Source organism: Schistocerca serialis, chromosome 6, assembly GCF_023864345.2.
Source record: "Schistocerca serialis cubense isolate TAMUIC-IGC-003099 chromosome 6, iqSchSeri2.2, whole genome shotgun sequence".
NCBI classification, from domain to species: Eukaryota; Metazoa; Arthropoda; class Insecta; order Orthoptera; family Acrididae; genus Schistocerca; species Schistocerca serialis.
In genome coordinates, this window is record NC_064643.1 from 127,785,208 (window position 1) to 127,804,940 (window position 19,733).

General features: G+C 41.2%; 1 protein-coding gene across 1 annotated transcript in view; it reads left to right on the top strand.

Moving 5' to 3' along the window:
- LOC126484540 (venom dipeptidyl peptidase 4-like) overlaps positions 1–14,104 on the top strand; it is a 320,902-nt gene extending 306,798 nt beyond the window's left edge. The window contains exons 15-16 of the mRNA XM_050108088.1: positions 1,983–2,194; positions 12,933–14,104. Of these exons, the coding sequence (XP_049964045.1) occupies positions 1,983–2,194; positions 12,933–13,094 (374 nt within the window). The 3' untranslated portion in view covers positions 13,095–14,104. The remainder of the gene's footprint in view (positions 1–1,982; positions 2,195–12,932) is intronic.
- The last annotated feature ends 5,629 nt before the right edge of the window (positions 14,105–19,733 follow it).

Genomic DNA, 19,733 nt, shown 5'->3' on the forward strand with positions numbered 1-19,733 from the left:
GAGAAAATCCCTGACCCCGCCGGGTTCAAACCCGCGTCCGGCTATCCTGATTTAGGTTTTCGGTGATTTCCCTAAATCGCTTCAGGCAAATGCCGGGATGGTTTCTTTGAAAGGTCACGGCCGACGTTCTTCCCCGGTCCGATGAGACCGATGACCTCGATGTTTGGTGTCCTCCTCCAAATCAAACAACCAACCATATTCCGTCATCCTACGCAAGGATCCATATTACAGTTGAAAAGTTGTCACTGTAGTGTGGATCCTTGCGTAGGATGACGGAATATGGCTACTTTTTACTTGTAATTAAGAGTCATTTCAAAATGACGTGAAATACAGATGTTACAAATGTGCTTGACAATGGCGCTTAGTCGAAATTAACTAATCGCTCGATTAAACAAACATCGCATTACAGCCTAGTACGCAGGCCGGGATGGCCGAGCGGTTCTAGGCGCTACAGTCTGGAACCGCGCGACCGCTACGGTCGCAGGTTGGAATCCTGCCTCGGGCATGGATGTGTGTGATGTCCTTAGATTAGTTAGGTTTAAGTAGTTCTAAGTCTAGGGGACTGATGACCTCAGATGTTAAGTCCCATAGTGCTCAGAGCCATTTCAACTGGTTTCTACAAATGGTCTCACCTCGAATTTCACAAAAACACACAATATTTAAATTAAAATTAAAAGGAAGGTCAGCGTTGACCGTAATATTGATGGTTTATTGATAGCAAAATCGATTTTCAGTCACATAGCGATCATCTTCAGTGCTATGGTGTACATATTAAACTCGGACACTGGTATCAAGTTATCAGTAACCAGAACTAAGAAGGGATCACAATAACTGAAGCTGCTGTTTACATTCATCTATACCCATCACTGAAGATGATCACTATGTGATTGAAAATCGATTTTTCTCTCAATAAACAATCAATATTACGGCCAACGCTGACCTTCCTTTTAATTTAACATATATGGTCACTGTGCATGCAGCACTCCATGGAGTCGCCAAACACACTATATTCAGTTCAGCACCCCTAGGCGTAACACATGGTGATGAAATAATAAATAGGATGAAAACTTTAAAATCTGAGGTGTCCATTTTGATGAGAAATGAAAGTGGAAAAAACACATTTTTGGAACTCCTAAAACAGCCTAGTTAGACCACATTTGCACTTAGAACCATAGCAAATTTTGGGGAGAGAGAAATCATTAATGAATGAAAGTAAGCAAAATATGTCTAATTACTATCATATGGAATAATGTTCTGGGTTAACTCATCTTTATGAAAGAAGGTCTTCATTGCTCAAAATCGTGCTGTAAGAATATTATGTGGTGCTCACCCGCAATCATCGTGTAGACATCTGTTTAAGGAGTTGGACATTCTGACAAATGCCTCGCAGTATATTTATTCGCTCGTGAAGATCGTTGTAAACAATCGACTTCAGTTCAGAAGGAACAATGTGGTACATAATTACAATACTAGAAGAAAGAATGACATTCATTACTCAAGATTAAGGTTGTATTTAGCACAGAAAAGGGTTCACAACGCTGCAACAAACATTTTTGACCACTTACCCAGTGATACAAAATGTCTAACAGATAGCAAGGTAAAATTTGAAAATAAATTGAAAAAGTTTCTTCTTGACAACTCCTCCTATTCTGTAGAAGAATTTCAATGTTTGCAGTGTGTAAAACGTGGTGGGTAGGAATTGCTAAGTCAATGTGTGTACCTTGTTTTGATTTCCGAAAAAAAATATGGTGATGTTAGGAGTACAAATAGAGGTACAAGTTAATTTTCAATTAGAATGTAAAATGACCTGTTCCATATCATGACGATTTATCGTGCAAAATGATCCATGGAACATGAAAGTAACTAACTAACTAACTAGGTCCACTGCGCCTACAGCGCAAGTCAGATTTCCTGGAACAAGAGATACGGACTCCAGGAGCCGTACCTGCGTGCACTTACCTTTACGTGGGCGTGTTCTGCAGACTCCATCTACACGGAGCGCTACATGGGGCTGCCCACGCCGCAGGACAACGAGGCCGGCTACAACGGCAGCGACGTGACGCGCCTGGCGGGGCAGTTCACCAACAAGACGTACTTCCTGATCCACGGCACGGCGGACGACAACGTCCACTACCAGCACTCCATGATGCTGGCGCGAGCCCTCGAGGACGCGGGCGTTCTCTTCAGGCAGCAGGTGGGTCACCAGTTTCCGCTCCCGCATCAGCTCGCTCACCTACAGGTGTTTGGGGAGACCGGGGGAATACTGACAACTTCAGTGATTGTGTGTATCGTGTATTGAACCAGGGACCTAGAAACGACAGAGAGGCTTCATCCCCGCCATAGCCCTCAGTGGTTCACAACCCCACAACAGGCCACAGAAGCCCACTCACCTCACCACCACCACCCCACACCGAACCCATGGTTATTGTGCAGTTCCGCCCCCAGTAGACGCCCCGGGAACGTGTCATAACCAGACAAGTGTAGCCCCCAAATGTTTGCGTGGTAGAGTAATAATGGTGTACGCGTACGTGCAGACAGTGTTTGTGCAGCAATCGCTGACGTAGTGTAACTGAGGCGGAATAAGGGGAACCAGCCCGCATTCGCCGAGGCAGATGGAAAACCGCCTTGAAAACCATCCACAGACTGGCCTGCACACCGGACCTCGACATTAAACCGCCGGGCGGATTTGTGCTGAGGACCGGCACACCTTCCCACTCGGGAAGCAGCGCGTTAGACCGCGCGGCTAACCGGGCGGGCTACTTAAGGGATTTGTCATTTTCTTTTGGAATCTGTTACTTCCATGGAAAATTCACTGCACTCTGTGCGACACAGGAAATGTTAGAGGCGTAATTGTGTCAACAAAAAAAAAAGTTGGAAAATGGGAAACTTCGGGACTACATACGTGAACATGTTCTTATGGGGGACGTTCATGAAAATCACATACTATTTGACCAAGCGGAATAGCGCAGTGGTTTGCATACTAGACTCGCATTTGAGGGGACGGCTGTTCAGTCCCGCGTCCAACCATCTTGATTTAGTTTTTTCGAAAGGCAAATGCTGGGATGGTTCCTACGAAAGGGCGCGGCCGCTCTCCTTCCCCATCCTTCCCAAACCCGAGCTCACGCTCCAACATCCTCGTTTTCGACGGGACGTTAAATACGAATCTCCTCCTTTACATACTATTTGAAAGATGCACCAAGTCTACAATTTTGAAGATAAAACAATAAAATTTTGTACCATGCTTTACTTGAAATTAACTTCTTGTTCCTTAGAATAAGCACAGACTGGTCAGAAATTGACGTTACAAACTTCTAGGACTTTTGTAGGGGAGTGAGTACGTAATATTTTGAGTAGGAAACCATATGCGACCCGTTCGAAAGCATATTTGCTAGATGGGTTTGCAACAGGGAAGGCATGGTGCAGGTTGCTTATGCCTGACTGCCTGATGTTATTTGACGCCTCTCCTAACTCTGTGATCTGGTTCGAGTCCCGCTGACGTGTATGTGAGCGTTGGGGGTGGTGTGGATGTAGTCGTTGGTCATCGACAACACACCAGATGGTCCTGGGAGCAATATCTATTGCACACGGAATGGATCGTGTACTATAGTCCGCTCCACGAACTATGTCGGTTCGCGCATGGCGAGGCACGGACGAGGACTGCATTGTTCACGATTCCAAGTGACAATTGCCGTATGCACATACGCGTGACTTCCGCTTGAAGAAAGCGTGTATCCTGTAATTTATTTCTCTCCCTTACTTATGAGGATTGTGTCACTGACCACCATCAGAGATGACAAGTCCCAACATGTGAAATAAAAATTCACTAAACAGCTTGCTACGATCACGTTTAATGCTCGTATTAGCGATGGCATTCAGAGTAGATCGCTCAGAACACTACTGAATGCTCATTGGTTGTCGGAGAACGGGTGACGTAGGCCCGCAGAAGAAGTCTAAGTTCGACCACAATCGTTCGTGACTCCAACTATGGTTGACGGGTTCTCTTCAACATGATAGAGTACGGCCTCTTCGAAATCGGCTTTGCGGCGTCTCCTTGGAGCAACTCAGTCACGCCTGCTGACTGAGAAGGTACCCCTTACTCGAAGCCGTTGCTTAATTGTGATTCGAAGGATACGTTATTTGGTCGGACGTTGTGCATAATGATCTGGATAAAGGTGGCGAGCGGCTCATGCATTACAGTAAGCTTCGTCTCCATACAGAAGGACCATGTCAGTGTATTCTGCAAACGTGTACTCAACCATATTGCTCTAACGCTCACAGACACGTAAATGAGGCTCGAGCCAGATAAGAGATGTAGAACAGACGTCAAATGGCATCAGCCGATCCGACGTAAGCACAACCCACAATGACTAACCTCTTACAAATCTACCTAACAAGAATGTTTTCGAACGGCTGTAGCACAGAAACGGAACCTCTCTGGAATGGCTTTCTGTTCAAAATATTATGTACTTACTACCCTCTACAAGTCCTAGAAGTTTTCAACGGGAATTTCCAAAAACCCTGTATATTTAGCTTCATGTGGCCCTGCACGTCAAGGCGATTGGAGGGGTGCTGTCAACCGCTTCCTGGTATTAAGTAAACGCACTTTTAATGTGTTAGTTTTTCAACTTCTCAATTTGAATTATGACGCTCTGGTTGTTGCGGGTAACAGTACTTTAAGAAGGCTGAGTCTTCCTCCGTCCCATATCAAGGCTTAAAAGTTTTACTGACTTTTGAGTACTTCATACTGACTGTCATGAGCATAGATTTTTGGCATTGGTATCTATTACTTATCATAATATGGATTCTCCGTTTCCTACCTTGTAGATGTACGCCTGAAGATGTGATCTGAAATCACGAAACCGGTAGTGTTCCTGTTAAAGTTCATATACAGCTGAAAGTTGTTTATTTCCGAAACATGGATTACTTCAACGGCAGTTGTCCTCAACAGAAAACTATTTTTATGAAATTTAAAAGTCCACAGCTCGTGGTCGTGCGGTAGCGTTCTCGCTTCCCACGCCCGGGTTCGATTCCCGGCGGGGTCAGGGATTTTCTCTGCCTCGTGATGACTGGGTGTTGTGTGCTGTCCTTAGGTTAGTTAGGTTTAAGTAGTTCTAAGTTCTAGGGGACTGATGACCATAGATGTTAAGTCCCATAGTGCTCAGAGCCATTTGAACAATTTTTTTTTGAAATTTAAAAATTTTTTCAAAAATAAAATGTGTACCTTTTTCCCAGTAACTGTTCAAGAGAGATATATACAAAGTTTCTCTGTTTACTGTTTTTGCCTATACTAAGCTTCCCTCCGAAGTTGTCTGAATATGTCGAATAGGAAAATTTTAATAAATTTTTAATTAGAATTCTGTAAGTATAATATAAAATTCATGTAAAATTCCAAGCACTGTTCCTTATATCTCAAATTATACCCAAAATTTCCACTTGACACGATATTTATTGGGTTTATAGAAATAACAGTACAAAATTTCATAATTGTACCCCTCATAGATTCAGTGCAAAAGGTATATAAACTTCGAAAAACATAATTTTCAGGATGTAGAATTTAAAGTTCAACCGAACGTCTTCAGAAGGTCCTCTTTGCCTTAAATGCTTCTCTTCTGGTTACTTATTTTCTGCCTTCTTTCCTTTACCAGGTCTGCAATTGATTTTTCAGCTGCCGAGAGGCGCTGTAAATCTATTCTTCTCAAGAGGTCTTGAGTGAAATTTTCTATCCTAAGGCCCATTCTCTCTAGTACATTCATCTTCCCTACATTCTCACCATTAAATACAAGAACTTTGTCATAAGTTGCTATTCTGACACCTGTAGCAGATTAAAATGTGGCAAAACAAGACTTTCTTCTTCATTAACAAAGCTGCTGGTTTATTATTGTTTCTAAGATACGGAACAGAGTCGCAGACAATCTATAAAACCAGAGTACATGTCACACCCTTCTGTATGCATCCCGTGCAAAAAGGTTGGCGTGGCAGGCATTTTCCAGGCGCTTCCGATGTGATTTCATCATTGAATCTTTGGGAATTTACTGTCGATGAGTTCTACTGATAAATAAAAAATAAACTGAAATTTTAGATTATCTGTCAATTTCATGAATGTCCCCCCCTGAAGTTTGCAACATGTTTGTATTGCCCACTCAACTAGGTAATATCGACACCTGTAGAGGCTAATATCAGCAGTATGAAATAAACACACAATAAAATACCTTTTAAAAGAAAGAAATACATTTTGTTATGGTAACTTATACTGCAATATGTACGCAGCATGTTTTTCGAAAATGATGTCCTATTAGGAAACATAGGAGTTTGGGCATTTTTGAAACCTCTTGATACTCGTTGTTGATGATGTCCTTTATTTTAGAATCTCTTTTTTTTTAAGCCACAAACCCAGTCTCCACTCACCATTTTGAGAATTTTATTGAAACTGTGCTTAAGACCTAGTTTTTCGGCAAGGTCATTGTCAATTTGCCGCAAATTAACCACGGAAGTATCGTAGAATAATTTCACTAATGTTATAAAATCTTCTCTCCAGGTAAGGTATCGTGTCTGTATCTGATTGTAATCGATCATAAAGTGTAAAGCTCCTCTGTTACACTGCTCCTTGACTTCACTACACCTCATGCCTGTTTAAGGGTTTCTTCAGTCCATTTAGTCCTCCCTCATTTTCTTTCTCTTGTCGTCGCCATATATATATATATATATATATATATATATATATACACCTTACTTTAGTGCAGACAATTTTTGTGAACTGTAGAGCCCGCGAAAATTTCGACACACTGTCGACGTTGCTGCATATTAGGCTGTCGGTATTACTCCTCTCAGACACCATGGCGGAGAGCACAATCTAATAGTTTTGCTAATGCTCCAAAAGTTACAAAACCCATACCAAAAGAACATACTACATACCTACATCAGTTATTTCAGTTAAAAAACTATTGAAATGCTTCACTTTACGGATAAACCGCAAATAACACCAAACTTCAACAAAAAAATTAATTTTTAGCGCCACAAGAAGATGGTAGTTTACCAGAACTCGACAACTCTGCACCCTCCATCTGGGGTCGTCAGCTGTGCTGCATCACTGTCTCCTACTGTGTACAGTCGTATCCCCTATCTTGGCCTCAGAGTCAACTTCAGCGGACCCTAAAATTTAGTAAATTGCCAGGTATGGACTGTAGCGAGGTTTGTGTTAACACTGTTACATTATACAAGTAATACCACACCTCGCTGCGTGGCATTGGGGAGACCATCTCATACTAGTAAAGGTCCAAGGGACTCCAGCAGAGAATGTTACGCGCAGTTTAGATATCTTCTCCTGGCCGCGCCTGTTGGTTCATCCTGTTGACTGTTGTGGCCATTCGAACCAGTTGTACCCCAGAAACTGGAGTGATGGTGAGGATGGCGATGGTAAGGGTTCCATTTAACCTCGAGATAACAGGTCAATCTTCGTGTAATATTTGTACTGGGTGGTATAATTAAAGTGCGGCTACTCACAGAGGTCAGGTGCAGGCTGTAACTATAGTACGGTAGCGAAATTCGATAGATATGCTACTGCCTTAATGCGGAACAGATTTATTCTGGGAAAAAATTAATTCCAATTTTGTCAGCCAGGTGCAAATGCGGCGCTGTACACTTTCTATGACGATATGACATCCACACTGTCGTTTGACAAGCCATAATGTGAGTGAACAGAATAGCTATAGAGAACAGACGTCGTGCGCCGTTAGTGACACTGTTTTGTATGAAGGGTAGCAACTACAGTATATTGCCGCATTGAGAGAGTACCGCTGACTGAAAGATCTGAGTAGAGGATTGGCGTCATTAAATGGTTTGAAGGAGATGATAATGACTTTCGAAAAAATGGGTGAGCTTGGGAAGGCATGTGGAAGAGGGAGGAGTCCTGTTCTGATAGAAGTTATTGACCACGTTGCTGTTGCTGTAACCAAGGGGTTCTCAAAATGCTGGGGAGAGCGGGAGCGCGACGAGGGCTTGTGAACCGCGTGCAAGGGGGCACTGTGTATTTGACAAAATAGCGTTCTTAGTAACAAAGAATTAAGTTTGTCTTCTCCTTCGCACAAATGAGATGCTGTTGATATGAACTGAATCTCGCCCGACGTTGGCGACGAAAATGAAATCGCGGTTATGTTCTTAGCACAGTTTGAAACGGTAGAGCGTGCTAGGTGACGTCGGACATGGGTGCAATCGCCCGCTGTCAGCTACTCTGCTACTGTAACCTTAACTATCGCTTGCTTTCGCTCGTGTTATCTCGACACCTCCTTATCACAGTCTGAAAGAGTTCGTGAGGGAGATTTCACTGCAGGATGAAACGGTTCCTGGGTCAGCGAGAGTCATGAAGGCACCATGCAATGCTGCGTGTGGTAAGTTGGAAATTTGGGTCGGTCGAAGACAATGTCCGCGTGGCCGAAGCGGTTAAGGCAGTCGCTCATGAGAAGTGGTAAGTCCGTGTTGGAGTCCCGGTCCTGCTGGAAGCCACTAGTTCCCCTCCCACCCTTCCCCTTTCCACCCTATTCCTCTGTTTCATATACAATGTATCCACCAGCCGCTTCATCATGTGTGGTGTCTGTTCTGTCGGACACTACTCATATCTAAATGCATTTCTTCTTTAGAGCCACCTTTAAACTCGTCGTCTGCTGCTGAAAATTGTCCGGACTGTTTAATTACGTTGAGAATTAAGACGCAACGCATTTGTTTTTAAATTCACTAATTGATATTTTTAGTTACAATTCAATCACCGCTGAGTGAGGGCCAGTTGTTTATAGTCACTCATACAATCATCAGTTCATTGTTTATCGCCGAGTAACCAAGCAAGTGACTCTAATCGTTGACGTCAGACAGTGCTACAATAATTCAGTGATAGCTATGGAACGAGTTGATTGCTAACGTCTCTTCTCGGCGTATTTCCACATGACACTGAATAATTGTTCACGAACAAGGAGAGGACGCCTACTCCCCATCGCCGAATTAGCCCAAATTCATGGTACATGTAGGGCGTGGTGAGACATGAAAGTGCTCAAAGTGGGAACTTCAGATGGCCAAGCGTTTAGGAAATAGAAGGAATTGTGTTACGGATCTAAGACAGTGTGCACCTATCAATTGTTCCTGTGAAAATTTGTTCAGGCAGCTGTGTTTGGCTCAACGATACTGAGCCTGGTGGGTGAGCGGTAACGCTCGGGCCAGTCATTCGGTAGAACCTGGGTTCAATTCCCGGGCCGGCAGTTTTGATTGAGGTTTCCGTGGTTTCCTTGGTCATTCCAGGCAAATGCTGGGACTGTACCCTTTAGATGGCCACGGCCGACATTCCCGCCCCCCCCCCCCCCCCCGCCCCTCCATAAAAAAAAAACCGGCAAGGTAGCTCAGCGTGTTCGGTCAGAAGGGCAGTTGCTTTCTGTAACAAAAAGAAAACCGAGTGAATAGATCAACGACGAGCTGTAACGGGTGTCATTGGACATTCGCCACGAACAAGTGCAACGAACGATGATCAACAAAATGAGATCAAAAGAAAAAAAAATGCGGTAACAGAACAGGTTCGTAATGAAAGGGTCGCGGGTTCGCGTCCAGCGGCAAATATTTTTGTGCTCCTTCTTCAAAATCCGGTAAACTGACAACAGACTTATACGAAAACTATTTAACTGATGTGATGAAACCCTACGTGCATGAGAATAAAATTCTTCTGTTGACTGACTCGTGAGGAGGACAAACGAATCCACAAATATACGACGAACTGTTCAAAGATGAAGACGGATTGCCAACGTGCAGTATCAAAGTAATTCTCCCAAATGTACGCCATTAGTGCAACCCTGCGATGTATATTTTAATCATCAGCTAAAATATATAATAAAAAATATCTAAACTGCACTTACCTCATCAAGAAAGAAGGAGAAATCACTTCCGGAGAATTTTTCATCAAATTACATTCCGTTTTAAATCACCAGCTATCTTCGCACGTATTGAGCGACATGCTGCGTTACGCGTGGTTCGCTGCTAGAATGTGCGACGAAAAAGCTGTTTTGAGAATGTCAATCAAGTTTGATTTTCTATGGAGACATTAAAAAAATCATGTCACTGCATAAAGGCGGCGTTCATGACGTGCGCAAGATGCGGTCGAAATTATTGCTTCCCCTGTTTCTTTGATGAATATCATCCCGGTAAATGTAATTGTTCAGTTGCAAAAGAATGGAAGTATCGATTTACATACTCGACGTTCCCGTGTACGCATTAACTACAATCCCTTTCTAAATGTTTGCAGTCCCGCGTTTCATCTATAGATCGGTATCAAAATTCGTTGTATTTCAAATCTAAACGCTTGGCGATCTGGAGTTTCCACCTGGGGCACTTTGTTTCACCACGCCCTATATGTACCTTAAATTTGGACGAATTCGGCAATGACGAGTAGGCGTAAGTTTGAGCGTCGTAAAGTCTAGACAAATATTCAAATGTAGCACTTCATGAGCTAATGACTGTCTGTGTAAGTCTCGCCTATCAGAAGTTCACATACAAGGCGTGCTAAAAAAGTAATTCCACTGAATTATTTATACTGTTCTCAATATCGGTTGAGATATCATGTCAGGCATATTTTCCGTTTAGCTGACCTAAGTTACAGACCTATGCTGCTAGAGGACTCCGAATTGTAGCGTGCAACGTGGTGTTGTGAAACATAACCTCAGAAAACTGGAATCACGATTACAATGTAGTCGTCCGCGCATACAGCACTCCGTCCTTCAGTAGAACAGTACTAGACCACACGCGAGCGCTGCGACATCTGCAACAATCCGATGTCATCAATCATTCTCCATATAGTCCCGACTAAGCCCCATCAGATTTTTGTGTGTTTCAACAGCTTAAGCTTTGACGACCTCACTTCGATAGTGATGAAGCGGTGCAAGCAGAGGTGGTGATGTGACTGTCAACGAAGTCATACATCATGAAATAAAATAAATTCTGACATTGGCCTCAATTACGCATTGAAATGAAATAAATAGTGACAGGTGAAATTTTGTGTCCGACTCGAAGCTGGACCTCCCGCTTTAGGCGAGCGCCACTTACGTGGTACTTTCTCGCGGCTTTCTATACGAAATGCGTACACTAATGTGGAGACGTTACTCGAGTGGATTCTGACCACGTACTGAGTATTCGCTGTCGGTGTGGGTTATATGAAGACTGGTGCAATCACATTTTGTGAACTCTGTAACTACATTTAACATAATACAGAAAGGTGAGTTCTTAGCGGTGTTGGCAACCTATTGATTCCAACAATAAATTAGTTGAACTGTACGCTAGGTCATTAGAAATATATTAAAGTTCAATGTAGTATTTGAATGACAGATATCTGCACGTGTATTCCGTACTTCCATCACAAATTTCCAAGTTCATAATTTGGCTAATTTCTTAATCAGTGGCTCAGGAAGATAACAAAGGCACTATGCAATGCAGAAAAATCAGGGCAACAAAAGTACAATATCAGATCTGCGAAATTAATAAGCTTAAGGGCTCAAATGAAGAAGGTATTTTAGTGTAAGAAAACTTTAATTGTAGTGAATTTCTTAATCAATGGGTTCTCGGAAGAACTAAAATATTGAGTGAAAAGCGCGAAATTGAGGGTATGTACAGAGCTAGGTCGTTTTGCGAAAAAACTGGTACCAGCGTCCACTATTATGATGATTACATGCTAAAGAGACAACTTAAATCAGCACTTTATTTTTAAGAAAAAATTTTTTTTGAAACCTAAAAGGTCATTAGAATCAACAGATAAATTATCAATTGTAATTTGAATACTACTGTTAAATGAAGTTCTGAATCAACAGTAATCTGGCTATCTAGGGTACATATTATATGTACGTGTGTAGTTAGAATTATTCGAAAGACAAGAAAATAATCATTTACCTAAGGGTATAGGATAATAAAAAGCAAAATAATTTCGTCTCGCTGTTTCGTTATGACCCAGTTTTGTCACACTGTGACTTCACTGTAATATAGAAAACTACCAGAATAAATGTAACTGGTACAAAAATTAACTAATTTTTCAATATGAACATAATTATTAAAGTTTGTACATTAAATCACCTCTTTACTACATATTAATTCTACTTCCATTGGTTTATGTTTCTGTTCTCTCTCCTTCTTATGACATTCAAGATAGCGTTCTCTTTTCCTTCAATCATGTAATAAAGTTTTTTTCTCGGATGGACCGCCTGTTGTACTTTCCGGCGCAACAATCAATAGCAGTCTCCCACTACACTAGTTCTGTATTCATGAGGTTCATTGTACTCCCTAACTCCTTGAATTTCAAAAATACGAGAATTAGTTATTCTTCACTATTTCAGTAATATTCTTCTGATGATTACTAGTCGGAAACTGACCACAAGTGTAATAACTGTCAGCACAATTTTTATGACAGTGACTAGCCATTGTATAAAACACGTACAGTAAGAGATAGAAAAGTGAGGTTATACTGTTATAAAACGAACAGCAATAGGTAAAGGCGAGTCACAGCATATAAACTACGATATATATCAGCAAGCACAACCAAAACCACCGAATTTTCAACTTCACTGTGCCTCGTCAGTCCGAAAAAGTTCTGTCATTGCATTGGTAAAAATAGGAAAAAATTAAGATGGTGGTTCTAACGCTTCAGGTGTTCTATGTAGTTTTCTCCTACCTACTTGCTCCCCGCTTGAGTACAACACACAAAATATTCATACAACCATGTGAAACTCTCAGAAATGTCTTTCTTTGGGATGGCGTTAAACCCTATATCAGAGTACATGTGGAAATGTATCTGTAACACCTTCATGAGCTACCATTTGCAGAAAACCTAAAGTAATTACTTGTACTCAAGGAAAGACCTCACGCTCGCCGCGTATAAATACCACGGTTGTTAACCGTGCATGGCGTGACTTGTTCCACAGAGCTACCCCGACCAGGACCACAGCATGGGAAGCCTGGTTGAGCACCTGTATTCTTCCCTGGACGAGTTCCTGCTACAGTGCTTCAACGAGGACAGCCAGTCCGTCTCTTCAGCGACTCGCATCAGTGGTGGTCTGCTGGCCGCGAGGAAGTACGTACTGTAGGGGGCGCGTCAGCACCGGTCCAGCTGCTGACAGTGCTGCCAACTGCGGAAGGCGCCACGCGAGAGCAGTGATACAACAACCGCCTTTGAACCATTTAGAGAAGTCTTAAAATTACAATTATTTTTGTATCTAAATGAAGTCACAAACTTTTATTTCCACGTGTGCAGTCCCAAAGCAAGAAGGTATATAAAGTATCCGAAGTTTCTACGTTTTTGATGGTTTTGGTGCCTTTCTAAGAGACTGTATAATTCTGTAGAAAGTTTTGTAGTCCTCCATACAAAAAATTAGTCTCGCATGTGATAGAGTTTGATACAATTGCGTGCTTGATGGCAGCGGATGAACTGTGTCCTATCTCGGAACTTGCTTTAATTCAAAACTAAAAGTGTTACAACAAATCCACTGTTAAACTGTGCACATATTATATAACAGTCACTCTTATTCATCATTTGTAACCTCTAGCGTAAAACTGTGCCAAAGCTATGCAGTTAGTCCATGTTTAAATGCAATCCCATACTATTGTTTCTCGATCTCATGATTTGCTATCATCAAGAGCTCATTACTGAAAGCCAACATGAAATAATTTCAATACGATTCTTTTCTCGAGCAATGTTCGTCACTAGTGCTAATTTTGAATATGTAATGCCCACCATGGGGCTGGTAAAATTAAACAATAATAAATATTGTTTATATGAAGTTTTCCAGCCACAGCAGTTCCTACTCAACACCTCGTTATTCGCATGTCCAAAAAAAATCTTTGTTGCGTACTAACACTAGAGGCGCACCAAAAGTCGGTAAAAATGAGAAAACTTAGGGGGAAACAGATTGTAGTCATTCCTTCACTCATAAAAAGGTCATTGTGTACTTCATGTACTTACATTGAATAGACTGTGTAGTTACTTGATATTAGCTTATGGCTGTAAAAGCTTTGGTTAATATTTTCAGATGAGTTTAAGAAATATGTATAAATACATATGTTTGTGATATAATTTTACTGTTTTATTTTGAATAGGTCTACCAATAAAAATACTTCTGTTCTAAAACTGGTGAAAATTACTTCATTCCTTGATCACTATTGCGAGAAAATTTCGACGAGAAATGTGCTCATATTTTGATTTACTTTACTAATATGCAATACAGAAATTTCTTGTTGAGATACATAATTATAACACATCTTAGCGTGTTTTAATAACAGTTCATAACGAATTATCTGTTGATTTCATGTAAAGGCCTACTTAATTTGACGTCTTGTCGTTAGAACAGGTTTTTGTACATAGAGCCAGCATCTCAGTTCTATTTAGACATATATTATGCTACAAAACAACTTTGTCTAATACCTTATAAAAGAGATTTTACAAAATCTTCGACGATATGTATGAGTACTTTAATCATATTTTTATAAAAGTTACTTTAATCCTAGCCTTTGTAAGAGTTCTCTCAGACATCTTTGTCATTGTAACATGTGGCTGTGTCCTTCATACAGCGCACGAGTGTACTGTTCTAAATGCAATGACAGCCGATGCCGAACGTCCTCCAGCAGCGTCAATGTGTGTATATCAGTCATTTGCGTCCTTAGTTTCTTGACGTACATTGAAGTGTATTCCACAATTAATTATACGTGGTTTTTAGGTTCAGCCGCTAATTACTGTTTAACGTGATAAACTTGTAAGCGACCTATTCGCTTACAGATGCACATGGTAAGCTGTTCCCTGTCCTTGCTGGTCGAACAGGGTGGCCACACGTACCGGAAAGCCGGGATTTTCCAGACCTGAGTGGTGGAAATAACGTCCCATCCAGCTGAGTAAAAGTTCCGGATTTTTAAAGATTAATCTCTTTACAGAGACATCGAGGAAACACAATTAAAACGCCCTTGCGATCACTTCAAACTTTGAATAGTCCAGATCAAAACATTATCGATTACATTTTACCTTATCGATGTAATAAGTAAACTATCAAATTATCGCCTACTTGTACATACTTCTGGTGTTATAGCTTCTTTTTCTAATGGAATGCTGGAAAGAATCACGTACATCTATACTCTGCAAACACCCGCGAGGTGCATGGCAGAGGGTACGTCCCATTGTACCAGTTATTAGGGTTCCTTTCTCTTCCATTCACGCATGGAGCGTGGGAAGAATGATTGAACACCTCTGAGCGTGCAGTAATTATTCTAATCTTATCGTAACATACCCTGTGTGAGCGATACATTGGGGGTTGTAGTATCCCTAGAGTAATAATTTAAAGCTAGTTCAGTTTACTTCTGTTCAAATGGTTCTAAGCACTATGGGACTTAACATCTGAGGTCATCAGTCCCCTAGAACTTAGAACTACTTGAACCTAACCAACCGAAGGACATCACATCCATGCCCGAGACAGGATTTGAACCTGCGACCGTAGCGGTCACGCGGTTCCAAACAGAAGCGCCTAGAACCGCTCGGCCACATTAGCCGGCTTTACTTCTGTCTTCGAGTTTGCCATTTCAGTATTTCTGTGACACACTCCCATGGATTAAACAAACTTGTGACCATTCATGCTGCCCTTCTCTGTATACTTTCAATATCTCTTTTCCCCCCCCTCCCCCCCCGCCCCCAAATATGGTCCCACACATTCGAACAGTATCCTAGAACCGATCACTCGAGTGATGTGTAAACAGTCTCTAGTGTAGATTGACTGCATTTTCCCAGTATTCTACTAATAAACTGAAGTCTGCAACCCACTTTATGCAGAACTGAATCTATGTGATCATTCCATTTCATATTCCTACAAAGTGTTACACCCAAGTACTTGTACGAATTGGCCAATTTCACCAGTGACGCATCGATACTCATAGGATACTATATTTTTTTCATTTCGTGAAGTGCAAAATTTTACATTTCTCAACGTTTAGAGCAAGTTGCCAATCTCTGCACCATGCTGAAATCTTATCAAGATCTGACTGAATATTTATGCAGCCTCTTTCAGATAGTACTTCCATACAGATAGCTGCATCACCTGCAAAAACCCTGATTTTACCATTAATATTGTCTGGAAGATAATTAATATATAACATGAACAGCAAGGGTCCCAACACACTACCCTGGGGTTCAACCGAAGTTACTTGTGCATTTGATTATGACTCTCCATCCAAGATAATGTGCAGTGTCCTTCCTACCAAAAAGTCCTCAGTCCAGTCACAAATTTCACTTGATACCCCATATGATCGTACTTTTGACAATAAGCATAGGTGTGGTACTGAGTCAAATGCTTTTCGAAAATCGAAAAATACAACATCTACCTGATTGCCTCGATCCACATATGATCGATGTTTTCGACATCCGTGCTGGTTGGCACTGAGGAGGTCATTCTGTTATACCTCATTATGTTTGAGTTCAGAATATGCTCTACAGTTCTACAACAAATAGACCTCGAGGATATTGGACAATAATTTTGCGGATCACTTCTATTACCCTTCTTGTAGACCTGTGACTTTTTCCAACTTCTGGGTGTGGATTTTAGTTTGAGGGATCTACCATAGATTATGGTAAGAAGATGGGCTAACTCAGCCGCAAATTAAATATAGAATTTGACAGAGATTCCATTACACCCTGGAGCTTAGTTCAGTTTAACAAATTCAGCTGCTTCTCAGCGCCGCTGACACTAGTACTTTTTCTCATTCATTTTTCCAGTGGTACAAAGATTAAATTGGGGCAGTTCTCCTGGCTTTTCCTTTGTGGAAAAACATTTGAAAACTAAGTTAAGCATTTCAGTTTTTGATTTGCTACGCACACTTTCAGTTCCTCTCTCATTCGCTATGGACTGGACAATGACTTTGGGGCCACTAACAGCCTTTACGTATGACCAGAATCTCTTTGGTTTGTGTGAAAGAGCACTTTCATTGAAGGCATCAAGCATTGCTCTTTTGACAGCCAAACGCGTTTCATTCAGCATCTAAGCTTTGTTTTATACCTATTATGCAGTAATCTGTTTCTTTGCAGTGACATATCATGGGCGTTCCCTCCCATTATGAACTGTTCTACTGGACACACATCTATCCAGCACATGATCAACTGTTTTTTTTTAAACTTGAGCCAGAGTTCCTCTGTTCCTCTACCAGCTACTGACCTGTGCTGAAAGTTTAAAGTTCCTCGCTGAGATACAACATTACTGACATTTTATCAAGTTTACTGAACATATATATCATTCTGATGGTTTTACTTGTCCTTTGTACTTTGGTATTCATTGTTGCTATAACTGCCTCTTGGTCACTGATACCAGTTTCGATATGGACTCCTCAAAGAGGACAGGTCTATTTGTTGCTATTAGATCCAATAACTTTCCATCATCAGAGGGGTTCCTAACTGTCTGTTCTAGGTAGTCTTCAGAGGAGGAATTCAGTAAATTTTCACAGGATGTCTTATCACACCCATCAATAACGAAACTGTAATTTTTCCAATTAATCGTTGGATGATTAAAGTCTCCACTGATGATTACAGTATGAGGGGGAAGTTACATACAAGTGAACTGTGGTATTCTCAAAAGTTTTCGGTTGAATCATTTTATGCCCACCCATGATGCTGAGTCTTGCACAATCAATCTCACATGCAGCTTCAATTCTAACCGTGGTGGATTTGAGTTTCTTGCTACCGTGACAAATACACCACCACTATTTCCCATTTGTCTATCCTTTCGATATGCACTTAAATTTTCCCCAAAGATCTTGCTGCTATCAGTTTCAGGTTTCCATCAGTTTTCTGTACGTAGTATTATGTGAACTTGACTGCTGTTCCTCATGTAGCTGTACAACGAAATGAGAGAAGATTGTTTTGAACAAGAATGGGGGTACTATTCCCAAAACTTTTGAAAGAGTACAATAAAGCTTAAGCCTACAATCAACGATAACAGTAAGAGTTTATCGCGGGACTCGCACATGTCCAAAATTCCACAATATATCACAGTGCACATGGATATTGATACAATCAATGAAAGATTACGCTCAAACGACGCTTACAGTAAAATTTGCTAATCTAGAACTTCAACGTAGGTGGTACAACGTATCACCATTCGTTCTTGCTTCGGTGCATGGTGGTACAAAAAAATGTACCATTTGATTGTGAAGTCCTGACTCGTCCAGCATGAAGGTATGTTTTCTGAACCACACACTGAATGTAATTTGGTAGTTCCCACTATGACAGGGAGGTCAGAAGCAGCCTTGCTCCATGCAGTCCGTGTGTGGCGATTGTTGTTTCCTGCAGTGTTGCTGCTTTTTCCCCAGTGCGACCGAGTGCGTAATTGTTTCCGCCTTTGTGTGATACATTGTTGGTTCAGCTGTTTTACAGGTAAGATGATGATAGTTATACATTCAGAATCACTCTAGAATTCACGGTTCTTAGATGTATTCTACAGAAGACGAGTATTTCGTGAGTAATACAGAATGTGAAGGATGTACCACCATGCATCAATGTTCCTCCACTACATGAGATACTGCTTTGAATATCGAGTAGTGTTACACATTTTGTGCATTCTTTGTGCAATGAAGTTGCATGGGAGTGTAAATGAAGTTCATATATGTAATTTGAGGCATTATCTTCCATTTCAGTCTATAATGAATCGCTTTAGTGAAGTACTGAAAGATGATGAGATAATGGCAATACTCCATGCTGAAATACCTTCAGGTTAAAGTTCGTCGGACGAAGACTCATATTTTAGTGGTGACGACCCAGATTACTGTGTACCACATTCAGGAACAGTTATATCTGAAACAAGTTCTTCAGACGAAAGCGATTCACCTGAGAAAATACACAATCAAACTATGGCCTTTCCATGTTGCTATTCTCGTAAAACTGTAATCAGTTCAACTGCTGATCAAGAGCAAGTACCAGCAAATAATACAGGTGACGAAAATGCAACGTCGCACAGATGTAACATCACGTAAAGAGTCTCCCCAGTGGGGGAAAACAGAAAAACCCCAACAACCTCCACCTTTTTCCTCAGTAACTGACCCTGCTGCGCATGTGAGAAACTTAGAGGATTCCACTCCCTGTAATTTGTTCAGATTGTTCATATCTGATGATGTAATTCAGTGGATTGTTATGCTGTTTATGCTAAACAGGAGTACCAGAAAAATTGGAAATTTTATGAACACACAACGTGTAGAGAGATGGAAACTTTTCTTGGCTTCAACATTCCCATGGACATACAATCACAGCAAGTTAAAGGGATTACTGGAGATCTGCGCCTGATCTTCGTGATAGCTACATTATTTCAATGACGTCTGTTTATCGTTTTGGGTGGCTTTTGTCTCATTTGAGTCTAAATGACAACAGCTGTGTGCCAAAGCAGGGTGACGAAGGTTATGATAGCTGTACAATTCACAACCGTTTTTGTTTATGGTGGGTGACAATTTCAGAAGTGCCTGTCATCCAAGTAAATATGTAGGTGTAGATGAGTCGATGGTTAAATACAAAGGCAGGTCATCCTTGAAACAGTACTTACCAAAAAAAAAAAAATTATCAAAAGGGGCTTCAAGGTGTGGATGTAGCAGATAAGTCTGATTACGCACAAAAATTCGACATTTATACTGGTAAAGTAGGCAATACAATGGAAAAATGTCTTGGAGAGAGGGGAGTAAAAGAGTTGCTGACAGGCCATGAAGGAAAAAATCAC